This window comes from Panicum hallii, chromosome 9 (assembly GCF_002211085.1).
Source record: "Panicum hallii strain FIL2 chromosome 9, PHallii_v3.1, whole genome shotgun sequence".
Classification (NCBI taxonomy): Eukaryota; Viridiplantae; Streptophyta; class Magnoliopsida; order Poales; family Poaceae; genus Panicum; species Panicum hallii.
In genome coordinates, this window is record NC_038050.1 from 58,430,339 (window position 1) to 58,443,817 (window position 13,479).

General features: G+C 42.7%; 1 protein-coding gene across 2 annotated transcripts; it reads left to right on the plus strand.

Moving 5' to 3' along the window:
* The first annotated feature begins 439 nt into the window (after nt 1-439).
* Nucleotides 440-9,573, plus strand: LOC112876655. 2 transcript variants are annotated; one of them, XM_025940810.1, is made up of 25 exons: nt 440-634; nt 4,007-4,230; nt 4,335-4,440; nt 4,535-4,636; nt 4,754-4,813; nt 4,949-5,037; nt 5,382-5,391; nt 5,665-5,795; nt 5,936-6,059; nt 6,173-6,350; nt 6,438-6,466; nt 6,586-6,734; nt 6,811-6,913; nt 7,034-7,129; nt 7,242-7,297; nt 7,404-7,527; nt 7,704-7,766; nt 7,881-7,940; nt 8,137-8,298; nt 8,416-8,489; nt 8,576-8,669; nt 8,814-8,950; nt 9,085-9,165; nt 9,238-9,343; nt 9,449-9,573. In XM_025940810.1, the coding sequence occupies exons 1-25, from the start codon at nt 440-442 to the stop codon at nt 9,506-9,508; spliced, it is 2,613 nt and encodes an 870-aa protein (XP_025796595.1). In that variant the 3' UTR covers nt 9,509-9,573. The 2 variants fall into 2 exon arrangements, with proteins under 2 accessions (XP_025796595.1, XP_025796594.1); XM_025940809.1 differs by lacking the exon at nt 5,382-5,391 and having other exon boundaries at nt 4,949-5,027; nt 5,648-5,795.
* The last annotated feature ends 3,906 nt before the right edge of the window (nt 9,574-13,479 follow it).

Below are 13,479 nucleotides of genomic sequence, written 5' to 3' on the forward strand. Positions count from 1 at the left end.
TTAGATCCCATAAGGTCATCAGCACGTGCTACGACTACGCATATCAACCCTTTGATTCTAATCATATACTCCATCCGTTCCAAAATATAAGCTATTTTGACAAATCTACGTACATAGTTTTACTATGCATCTATATTTATATAGATATATAGTAAAAAAATATGCATTTAGATTTGCCAAAACGACCGATATTTTAGAACTGAGGGAATAATATAATATTGGATGCATTCTTGATTTAATAATTCCCTAATATCTTATGAATGACTTGACATGGCACAGCTAGTTGCTTCACAAAGTGGAGTTTCGGTGGTGGAACCATGTGCGCGCCAGCAATCGCAAAGTATGCATATAAATGTAAAGTCGCATGTGTTTGCACTAGATCCAGCGCCCGGCGGTCTAACGAGAGTTTGCACAGATAGAGCAATTTAGAGCGAGAGAGATGAGGGTGGCGGTGGTGGGTGCCGGCGTAACGGGGCTGTCCGCGGCGCACGAACTGGCGAGGAGCGGCGGCGCGCGGGTGACTCTGTACGAGAAGGAGCCATATCTCGGTGGAGATGTTGCCAGGACCGTGGCCATCGACGATGGTGGTTGCGGTCCTGTCAACCTCGACCTCGGTCTCATGGTCTTCAACCGGGTGCGAACATCCATGCATTAAGCGAAGTTACAAACTAAGATCTTCATTTGTGCGTCCTATCTTGTCTTGATCCTGTCTTCTAGACTTGCACGGTCAAGAAACTACATTTCATAAATGCGATTGAAATTATTGCTCTTGGAATTCTGCGTGTCTTTATAGAGATCTCACAATTATTGATATTTTATAGGGATTATCCTCACCCGATATGCTTTAGCATGCATGAGTTTTTACTTTAGAGTTCCGGCTTCATCCTCCCCGTGAAGAAAGAACCAGACCACATTTATTTATTACACGTAGTAGCATAGCGCTACACACTATCAACACAAAGTTTTAAAAACACCAAAGCCAATATTACAATTCTTAAATTGAAAGGATGCAAAAAGTTGCAGCGCAGACGTCTCCAAAATTTGACATGGATTAGCATCTCCTCTGGTTGGTCTTCACTGTGCTGCAACTGATCAGTTCAATGCTGGAGTCAATATGTTCCCCTAAATAAAACCAGCAAAGACATTTTAGGTTGGCATTTGTCAAAAACAACCTAATTCCATATGAGCCAAATTGCTTAACAGAAAGTTGTAGCCCATCAATGCATTTAGATTTGGTTTACGACCCTCTTAGTTTGGTCCGATGATTGAGTAACTATTTTTATCTATAGGTGGGTTTATACGCACACCAAGAAATTTGGTATGACAACGTTCAAAGAATAGATGGTTTATGATTTTCACACAACTGCAAAAACTGACATAATTGCTTCAGTTCTACCTTCTCTTTACTAATTATCCTTTGTAAGAATGAGTCCCCTTCTTATGTACTATAAAAAGATCTTTGTTGGCATGACAGAACACTAGCTATCCCTATCCGTGGTATGACAACACCGGCCTGACTGGTGGTCCCACCCCTAGAGGTGGCTAGCCTCGCTCCAAGGAACTCATTTCTACGACTCAGGCGTAGGACTTGTGACCCGGGTCTTTGTTTGCTTGGGAACAAGAAGATAAAGAGGCCTCCCGCCGTGGAGATAAATATACACATCTACAAAGTGTTGACCATAGGTTTGATCCTTCTAAGGCCATGTCCATCATGAACTCTATCAACGATATCTTCGAGAACCTCTACCAGCTCCTATAGAAGTATCCAGAAGAGTAGTTATGCATGGGAAAACACTAGATCTTCCCGGGGCGACCACGATCAGGTGCTCGGGGGACTGCACGATCCTAGCACACCACCTAGACACCCGTACGTGGCCACGGCTTGGCAGGGCCACTCCTTGGTTCCATCGATCACCTGCCTTGGGTGCAAGGTTAAACCCTCACCTCAGGGCGGAGCCCACTTTGCATGGTTGTGAAAATCGTGATTCTACAGTGTGATTTCACGACTTTATGATCTTAAAATATTTGGTTGATTCTACGATTCTATTAAGTAGAATCTACAGTTTTACAAATTCTAGTAGTTATGATCCTCTGATTTGCGGATCCTATTATTGGAATTTCGATCTAATTCAGAATCGTGATTTTAACAAACTTGTCGTTGCGCACTACCGCGGCTACCTGACCATGATAAGGTAGGGAGGACAAGACAGAATGCCACGCACCGCCCGACCCACTCCTCTCATCTGGGCAAACGGGCACGCCATCAATAGACAGCTATCATGATGGAATCATGATGGATGGAATCACTCCATGGCACAATGCTAACCTCATGATCACTTTTGATTCGAACACAACAAGAAAGATTTCACCAGTAAGCAATCTACCGGCCACCGGCGTGACGGCTTGTGTGGTAAGCAACTTGCCACCTGTCTTGAATGGTTGGCGCAACCGGGAATAGAGGAGAGGGCCAGGATAGCCCCCTCCTATTTTTTTTTCTTTTGACCATACCAAGACCTGTGGGCTGAGGGCAGAACTGGCCTTTTACCTCATCACTAGCACCTTTTACCACCATCAGCTGGCAGGTGTCGCACCTAGATAATCATCTGTTCTCCTTCTCCTCATGACGTGTCACACATGCAGGTTGCCCCGTACTTCTATAAAGAAGTTTCTACGGCCCGAGAGGAGAAGGGGTTTATATCTCAGTTGATCTTAGATAGACACGAGCTAGCTTTGAGCTGATCTCCATAGAACTTGGGGTTGGCCGGACTTAGGGAAGACCATCTCCAGTCACCATTGTATAACAGTATAACACCCCAACCATACATTTTAAGTCACTCACACCCTAGGGATGTAGGGCTTCTATCTTCTGCGAGGCCTGAACCTAAAGACAAATAGATGACACTGCTCTCTACTCCTCGCGAATGATTCCACCATTTCATAGCGGCTAGCGATATCCCCTGTGCTGAACCTCAAAGACGACACACCAACATCCCTAGCTTCATCAACGTACCGACAATCTTGATCTTCAGTGGTAAATTAGTATGTCAAATTTTCTATGTGACTCTAATACCACTTTTGATGAGACATTTGTATGTCGAACGAACAGTGAAGGGACCATTTTTGTGCAAGTCCTGGGTGAAAGTGTCCCTACCCCTTGTAAGCTATTGTTTGTTATTTCTTTCTACCAAGTTGTGGCATTCTAGTAATATAATTTATGACCCATTAACGCTCTTGTAAAAGAAACATTTCATGGAATTGCACTAAAGATCTCAGCTACAATTTCACTTCTCCTCCAAATAATATTATACAAGTTTGGGGATTGTAGTGTATGTTTACCCAGCCATATGTCCTCCAACAACCTGATCTATATAATCTAGTTCAACATAATTTCCCCTAATTCAAGGAACTGGTCCTTCACTCCCATCAAACCCATCCAAAGATGTGACAGTCTATGATAACAAAAAGGATACAAGCCTAACTTACGATCCAAATAGTTGTGTGTATGCCACCTCTTGTTCTTTATCCTGTCCAAAGCAGAAAATTTCACTTTTAGACCTGATAATTGTTCAAAAGCACAAAGCAATAATTTTCATATTCTTTGCTTGTTCAATATCATGGTTTAAGAAAATTATCTATCATCTGTGTACTACGAGGATTGACAACCCACCTTATAGTAAGTGTGGTATCACCCCTTTCACTTGATTGTCACCCTTGGCCCTAGTGATAATTATAGCTAGCATATCCTCAACTAAATTGAATAGTATAGGCGACGGGGATCACCTTGTCTCTGTCCTTTCCTGGTTTGATAGTATGAATCCATTTTGTCACTGACCTTGAAAATAGCTTATTTCAAATGTCTATTCTTATTTAAGTGATGTTCTTCACTAAAGAGAGAAAAATAGCTTTCAACTGAAATTAACGTTACAACCAATGTACAAAAGACATTCATGATGAAGTGATTTGAAGGGCTATTCTTCTACTGGATTTTTTTTCTCACTAATTGCAGGTGACAAGCCCAAACATGATGGAGTGGCTTGAAGGGCTCGGGGTGGAGATTGTGAGATCGGACATGTCCTTCTCAGTGAGCACGCTGCTAGACAGGAATAGAGACTTTGAGTGGGGCACTCGCAATGGCATATCCAGCCTCTTGGCGCAGAAGATGAACTCGCTTAGCCCCAGCTTCTGGCGCGTGATCGTAGAGATATTCAAGTTCAAGAACCATGCTCTCAAGTGAGCTAGCCTCCGCGTCGCTTGTGCATTGTGTTGCCCATCTATAATATCCATGCATGAAACCTGACTGATTAGTTTGTTGCAACCTTTATTTGGAACTTCAGGTACCTTGAGGACCTTGAAAGGAATCCTGACCTTGACCAAAACGAAACCTTGGGGCAGTTCATTAGTTTGTACGGCTATTCGAAGCTCTTCCAGGATGCTTACCTTGTACTGCTACCAAGTTTTTTATCTCTACCTGTACTCTTCATATCATGCTTGTTGCCAGTAGTAAGTTAGTGATAAAATTGCATATTCATTGCAGATTCCAATGTGTTCGTGCATCTGGTCCTATCCGTCACAAGGAGTGTTAGGGCTCCCCGCTTCCTTTGTGCTCTCATATTGCCGTGACAATCACCTTCTTGAGGTGCCTTCAGATTTATTATTCAGTTCTCTTTCTTGATTCACCGTGCATCCGAATAACTCTTTAGCCTCCTTCATTTGTGGCTTCTAATTCATTCATTGGGATCGTGCATGCATTTAGTTGTTTGGTCGCCCCCAGTGGCACACTGTGAAGGGCCGATCGGAGTCCTACATGAACAAGGTATTGAATCTTTTTTTTAAAAAAAAAGGCATTGAATCTTTTCCACCTTAAAAGGAGCTGCCGTACAAAATAGTTGTTCTCATCTGCATTTATGGTGCAATGTGATTGATCATTGTATAAACATTATACTGGCAGGTAAGAGAAGAGTTGAGGAGCATGGCTTGTCAAATTAAGACCAGCTGTGAAGTCAAGTCTGTTTCAAGTTTAGATGGAGGTACACATACGTTTTTCCTACTTCTCAGGAATTTATTTCCTCTGTTACTAAGGGTAATGGTTTATTTTGGTGATTATTTTAGATAAGCATTATTTCTTCTAGAATGCACGGTTATGCCACCAATGTGCCTAGCATAATGGGATTCTAATTGCAGTAAATCTCATTGTGTCATCATGTTGTAATACTCGCATGCATAAGCTTATAGAGAACTCAACAGAATATCTATACATCGGGCTGTTTTCTTACGGTCCCAATATGCATTTATTATTTGTTTGAGATATGAAAATTTGATCCAGATTATGCATGTTTGTGCATGGACTACATCAAAGTTCGGGAAGTAGATGGGGTTGAAAGTTTGACCGTGGTGCCAGCTATCCAAATGGAACATACTGGGCACCGCATCTTATAGAGAGCTTAGCAAGATCTTTTACCTGTATAAGGCAGCGCTTATTGTTTCTAGCTTTGTCACTTAGATTCTACACTACGTGCAGTAGTGATAAACATGTGGGTTTCTGAAAGAAATGTTCCCTAGATAAATCAAGCATACTGGTTCTTTATCCCATTTTAAATTACTCTATTCATTCACTAATGGAAACAATGTTGTATGTTTCTGTCAACAGGTTACAAAGTCCTGGAGGTTGATGGTTCAGAGGAGATGTACGACCAAATCATGTTTAGCGTCCCTGCACCTGATGCTCTAAAAATACTTGGAGCTGAAGCAACACATGATGAATTGAGAATTCTAGGTGCATTTCATTATACTAGCAGGTAACCCTGCAGCATGCTATGACATAGGAATCTAAATCAAATGTATATGAGATCTTTTGTGGTATTTGTGAGGAATATGCATGTAGTCTGCATGGTCCGGTATACTTGTCCCATATATGTTTCTCTTTTCTCTTTTGCAGCGATGTATACCTCCACCGGGATGCAAGTTTGATGCCACGGAGGTCGTCGGCATGGAGTGCCAGGAACTTTCTAGGGACAACAAGCAGGGGAGTGTGTGTTACATACTGGCTAAATCTGCTTCAGGTAGCTCTAGCTAGAAGTACGGTGCCAACTATCTATATTTATTACCAATCAGTGTGATTAAGTTTAATATGGATCACCGTGGTGGTGTCTTGCTGCTTTCTTTAAACTGCCAGAACATTGGATCTGCCAGGCCTTTTCTCGTGACACTTAATCCAACTCGTGTTCCCGACCATGTATTGCATAAATGGAATACCAGCCATCCAAATCCTTCTGTGGCTGCTACAAAGGCTTCTCTTGAGCTCAATTACATCCAGGGAAAGAGAGGATTATGGTTCTGTGGGTCATATCAAGGTACACTCGTTACAGTACATCCTTCTCTTAGCTTTTACTGCATTTCATTTTCTTATTCTAAAATGTCCCTTTTGTGTTGGACAACAGGCTATGGATTCCATGAGGATAGTGTGAAGGTACTCCCTGCACAACCTGTACTTTTGTAGGCTCAAACATATAAGCAGCAAAAAGTTTTGCAAATATTTAATTTATATGAGCACTATCAGTTTATACTGTAGAATAATTATTGATGCAGGCTGGAAAAGCAGTAGCTGCAGGTTTACTTGGAAAGAAATGTGACCTTCTGATGAACCCAAAAGTGATGGTCCCATCATGGACCGAGGCTGGGGCACGTCTTGTGGTAGCAAGATTTCTCGATCAATACGTATCCGTTGGTGGCTTGAGGTTTGTTTTCTTGTTTGAATTCATATATTATACAATAATGTCTAGTAAATGGTTCTCACTTCAGTTTCATGATTAGCTTGATTGAGGAAGGAGGCACTACATTCAGTTTTGGTAGAGCATGCGAAAAATGCCATGTAAAGTCTGTCATGCAAATCCATGACCCCCGGTTCTATTGGAAGGTTCTCTCCTCTCCTATATCTTGCTGGAAGTCTACTTTCTATGCTCTATTCTACTATTTCTTGGTCATATCTCACCTGTGATGCATGTTCTACTCTTGCCTGCCTTTGCCGTTTTGTCAGGTTGCAACAGAAGCAGATCTTGGTTTGGCGGATGCCTACATTAATGGCTATTTCTCTTTTCCTGATCAAAGAGAAGGCCTTCTAAATCTTTTTCTGGTAAAATTATGTTCTGTTCCGTTCGATGATGTAGATGATGTACATCTACAGATTCACACAACTATTTCTCATTTTTATTGTATAACTGAACTCATGAATCATTTCCATACAGATTCTCATTGCTAATAGAGATGTGCACAAGAGTTCGACCAACATCGCCAGCAAAAGGTGTTGAACAAAATTTATCTGAACAGTTTATCAAAGTGAAGTATCATACTTGAATATATTGTGGTCAAACTCCTTGAAACGTCTCTTGCAGAAGCTATATAAGCAGGGGTTGGTGGACGCCTTTGCTTTTAACAGCTGGGGTTGCATCGGCAAAATATATTCTATCACATGTCTCGAGGAAGAATACTGTAAAACAATCTCGTCGAAATATCTCTAAACACTATGATCTGGTAAGTACCCACATGTCTTGTTTTAATTTATTTTTCTTATGGACACAAAGATATATGCTTAAGATTTCTTGTGACGAGCCTAATTCTACATCTCAATAATCATTCATTCCTATCCATCTAAAACAATTGACAAACTGTTAAGAGTTTTGTTTCTCTTTTTACATATGTGCGTGCAGAGTAATGATTTCTTTGCCCTTTTCCTGGACCCGACAATGAATTATTCTTCTGGTATCTTCAAGGTTTGTCAATCTTGTGATTTGATCTGCAGTCTTGTAAGTTATGTAGAGTTCCGTTGTGAGTATTGGTATGCTCTTGAACTAGCTTATTTATTTTGGTGTCGGCTTTAATGGTAGGTGGAGGATGAGAGCCTAGAAGCAGCTCAGCTACGTAAAGTTAGAGTTCTAATCGACAAGGTAATATTTATATATATGATCTTCGAAATGTGGTCAGGTGCTTTCTTGCACTCATCCATTGCGTCTCATGATCTTGACATCATCACATAAGTGTTGACTTAATTTCTCACTTGCATATATAATATGCATATACATGACCTGATGGTGCCCCAATCTTGCAATATGTATATGTATATCCAAATCCATTTAATTGAAGGCTAATGTGGAGCGAGACCATCATGTTCTTGAGATTGGAAGTGGCTGGGGCACTTTGGCAATAGAGGTGGTCAAGCGAACACGCTGTAAATACACTGGGATCACGCTGTCTGAAGAGCAACTCAAGTATGCCCAGAGGAAAGTGAAAGAAGCTGGATTGGAGGTTGGTGCTTTACCTTTCTAGTTTAACATGTAGATTTAGTATTTCTTAATCTTCAACATATATATCTCGATCAGCATGGTAAAAGTTTTGAGGTGGCAAATCCTACTATTTTTGCAGGACCATGTAACTTTCCTGCTGTGCGACTACCGTCATATACCAACTTGCCATAAATATGATAGGATTATAAGTTGGTGAGTACTTTTCTGACAATTTTTAATATTGAAGGAGTGATCAAATAGGGCTCACAGATATATATCCTCTTCTCTTGATTACTCAGTGAGATGATTGAACATGTTGGCCACGAGTACATGAACGGATTCTTTAGCTCCTGCGAGTACCATTTAGCAGAAGATGGCCTGTTTGTCCTCCAGGTGTGTGGCATTCATCATCAATACAACACTTTTCCGTTTGGAAAATACAACACCTATCGATTGTATAGCCATTTTTAGATTTGCATGCTACAAATTGACCATAACTAATTTTCATCTGCAAATGATATAAATTTATATGAGCAGTTCAGTTCAATCCCAGAGGAGCGATACGATGAATATAGGAGGAGCTCTGACTTCATAAAGGAATATATCTTCCCAGGTGCCTGCCTTCCTTCTCTGGCCCGAGTAACGTCTGCCATGTCCAAGGCATCAAGGCTCTGGTTCGTACTCACCAGCACTGGCTAGCTAATTACCGATCGTATAGTTTGTGCTAACGTATCTACAAGTCTACGTACATTGGCGTACAATTACAAACTGATCAGCTCAATTTTGACATGTATTTGTCTGCATGCAGCATAGAACATGTTGAGAACATTGGGTACCATTACTACCCGACTCTGATGCGCTGGATGGACAACTTAACGGACAACAGAGAGTAAGTACAGCTCTCTGTCTCGGAAAAGCTACATGAGCATACTAGTTGATTGTATTCACTTTTTTTTTGCAGTAAAGTTTTGGCCTTAGGATTTGATGACAGGTTCATCCGTACATGGGAGTACTATTTCATTTACAGTGCAGCTGGTTTTAAATCGCGCACGCTTGGAAATTACCAGGTACTGTATGTATCCACGCTATATAATGAAATCAAAGGGAATAATAAACGAACTCCACTTGCGTGCCGGACTCTGACTACCTGTTGTTCTACACACCGCTTGCAGATTGTATTTTCTCGACCTGGAAATGACAAGCTGCCCAACTATGTGGTTGCCGTCGCCTAATGTTCAGGACATCGCGCATCGCGCTTATCCATGCATGTTTATTTACAACATACTTTCCTAGCAGAGAGATATGCTTGATGAAATTAACGCTATTTTCCATATATAATGGTCAGTACTAGTTTATGCTTTTCGTTGGGCTCATCTTTGATAGACTCGTTTTGGAACAAATGCCGGATTGGTCAAGAAATTTTGTAGGATTTAGTTCTGATAGATTTTTTTTCTTATATAGCCCTTTGGAAGAAAGGATTGGATATCCAAGAATCCTACACAATTTCCCATGAAATGTGTCACACCCCATCCTCCAAAGCCGCACAGCCCAGCTCTTCCGAGAGGCGAGTCCGCATACACATAGCACCCTGCTTACACTTTCATACTCGTTTCGTGTAAAAGGGTCAACTCAAAAGTGCTATAGTTGGAGAACAAAGGTTTATAAGTTGGCTCCACCCTTCTCAACCAGCAAGGTGGTACTAAACATGTGCACATAGCACTCATAGGCCACTACTGGGCCACATCCAAATTGAACCGGGTATCAGGTACACCCCCTCAAGGGTCCAACTCTATGGCCATATATTCAGTGCCGGCGCCATGTGCCACGCATGACCTCACGTCCAGTGCCCGCACACTGATATGTACGCGCAACCGCGAGGATCGGCTCTGATACCACTTGTCACACCTATCATCCAAAACCGCACAACCCAACCCTTTCGAGGGGCGAGCCCGCATACACATAGCACCCTGCTTACACCTCCATCCTCGCTTCGTGTAAAAGGGTCAACCCGAAGGTGCTATGGTTGGAGGATAAAGACTTATAAGTTGGCTCCATCCTCGCTCAACCAGTAGGGTGCTACTAAATATGTGCACATAGCACTCATGGGTCACTACTGGACCACACCATAATTGGACCGGGTGTCAAAAAAATGGCTCAATCGATAGGAGTTTTGAAGGAAATCTAACATGTGTTCCAACCTCTTGTAAACTTTCCTTTATGTCTACCCCGCTCTCTCCTTAAATTCCTATATTTTTCCTGTGTTTAATCCAAACGTTCAATTGGAAAGTTTCCTGCGTTTTCGAATTTTGTAGAATTGTAATTGACAACCTTTTCCTATTTCTACATTTTGAGATTCCTGCATTCTAAAAAGAAAAATTAGGTATTTTTTATGAATATTCGGTAGAGATGTCAGCATCATGTGGAAGTTGGCGTTTGGATCATGCCAATACATGTGGTGGTGACCGAGAAGGGGTCACGTCAATTAATTTTGATGTGATGAAATAGACTAGTTCTGGGAATTAAGATCAACACACGCTGTAATAAAATATTTTTTTAATGAAAATTTTTCCTATGGCTTCTATATATTGAGGAGACACTATAAAAAATAATTTGGAGGAGCGTCCCCTTCATTTTATATAGGAGCGGTCCAAAAGTTAACTTGCTCCAAAAATTACAATAGGGTTACTGTAGCTTCTGACTCACCCCTAAAATGTATTTTTAGAGGTGGATGATGTCATCAGCCGCTCTTAGAAATATCACTTTTATGGACGGATGATGGTTTCACCCATCTCTAAAAATTATGGCCGTTTCTAGGAGCGGATGATGCCACCACCCACCCATGGAAACATATAGCACCTCCCCAATAGCGCCTCCCCTACTGAGTAAGACAATGGCTTGGCATGCCTAGCAGATCTGGATCTTTGGATTGCTTCTTTGCTTTTCTTTTTCGCATTGCGGCTCGTTGCCAAGTTTCGAATCTAGGCAATTTGCATTGCTATTGACTTGTTGTGTTTCTGCCCTGCACAGCTCGCGAGCTCAGCGAGCTAGCTCGAGCTCGTATCGAGCCGAGCCGAGCTCAACATTTTGCGAGCCGGGCCAGCTCATTATGTTAACGAGATGGATTGAGCCGAGCTGACCTGGCTCGTTATCCAGTTCTAGTTTACCCCGTTTGGCAGCTCTCCCTCGACTCCACTCCTTGCCAGATTCTGTGGATTGCTACAAACGGCAAAAACTGCACCCTCGGGTGGGGAGCGGAAAAAACCTGCTCCGCCTCCTCCCTTCAGCTTCCGCCCCTCTCAGCCACATCCGCTGAGAACCTGCACGCCTGCCGGCAGCTCATCGATCTCCGACTGGCCGCTCGTGCCTCATTCACCCAGCGTTCATCCTTGCCCGCACGCCGGCCACCCGATGCGCTTGTCCTCACGCACCCGCACGCCAGCCTCCTGACGCCGCTCATCCTTGCCCATCCGCTGGCCGCTCCACGCTGCTCGTCATTGCCCGGCCGCCCGCTGGCAGCCCGACGCCGCTCGTCCTCGCCTGTCCGCCTGCCATCCTGCGCTGCTCGTCCTTGCCCACCGGTCCACAGGAGTCCAGGAGGAGGAGCTCAATTCGCTGCTCGGCGAGGTCCATCCGCTGGAGGAGGAGCTTGATTTGCTGCTTGGCACGGTCGATCCGCTGGAGGAGGAGCTCGATTGGCTGCTCGGCGCGGTCGATTCGTGTGGAGTGGAGCTGAATTCGCTGCATGTGGATAAGCGTAGCCATCGCTTGGAGCTAAAGCCATGGAAAGCGCCACCAAATGGTGTATTTAAGGAAGAGGAGCAGCTGGAAGCGAGGAGCGGAGCGGAGGGGAATAGGTTCGGAGTGCTGCCAAACTAAAAAACTACAGCAAATCGTGTTTAGAAATGTGTGGTCGAGTATACTGCTCACCCGGGATACAACCAAATATTCAAATTTTGGGGTGTGACAGTATATCCTGTGCTGGGGTGATGCAACATCCCCTTGGCCCATAAAATTCATGTGTCTCCATTTGTCACCTCTTAGTTATCTAGAGTATAATATGCACAAAAATACAACTTATGGATCGAATCTTCCATCTTTGTTATCATCAGTGCTGTAATCCTCTTTTCTTTTGCTATTGTAAAAATCTTTTTACATTTATTAATATATATATATAACCAGTAGGGAATTCATCCCTCATATTAATAAAAAGAAATCTTCCATCTTTGTTACTTGTCCACACAAAATACTTTACATTCTTTGTTGTGTCGCATGCCAGGCCTATGATATAATTTAGCTTGAAATGCGATGCTAGCAGGATTCTTAACTTGTCAATATATACCACTCCCTTTGCTCCGTCCCTAATCTGCCATTGTCGTTACTAATACTTGAATCCTACCCGCTACCTACCAAAAAAGTAATGACCAGCCAGCTGATGATAGTCAACATGGCGGCCCCCTAGACGGCCCTACCTCATGCAGTCCCGCCCTTTAAATTTTCAGCCATGCATGAGGAGAAGGAAGAACAAAAGGTGAAGGAAGAAGAAGGGGAAGATGAGTCCACTTTGCTTTAGATCATGGATCCGCCCTAATAGTCAAAGCCCTTCTGATAGATATACTTGAAAATAAACCATGTGAGCTGCATGTGCATGCCTATATATATTTTCTTCTATTGCATTGGATGCGAAAGTGGTGTTTACATTTTGCCGGCTTGACTGCCCATCAAGTCAACCTCCTTGTCGCAGGGTGAATCGCTAGGCGATGGATCCTATGCGATAGTCGCAGCAGCCGAGCAGCGACTGATTAGGATTGTGCTCATTTCACTAGCTAGTTTATTTCACCATTCCAGCAGGGTCGTGTTTGGGATTCTGATCCTCCAAGCTACTTCCAAAAAACTCACAATAGCTTTGCATACCCACGTTCTCAGCTTGCGACGCTCGCTTGCCGTCGAGGGAGAGCGAAATCAGCTCGCCTGGCTGGACATAGACCCGCCCTTAGTAACCCTAAACATAAACTAAAATTTATCCTAAAACAAGCATCTAAATATTCACATATGCTATTTTGAAAAACATCATAATGTACTCCTATATACATGCCTCCAAATTATCAACTTCTATAGTAGTAATATATAAAAAAAAACTAAGTCAAAGTAAACAGAATTTTTGTGTGCCATCAGCCATCATCCAGACCAAGTGTATATTTCTGTA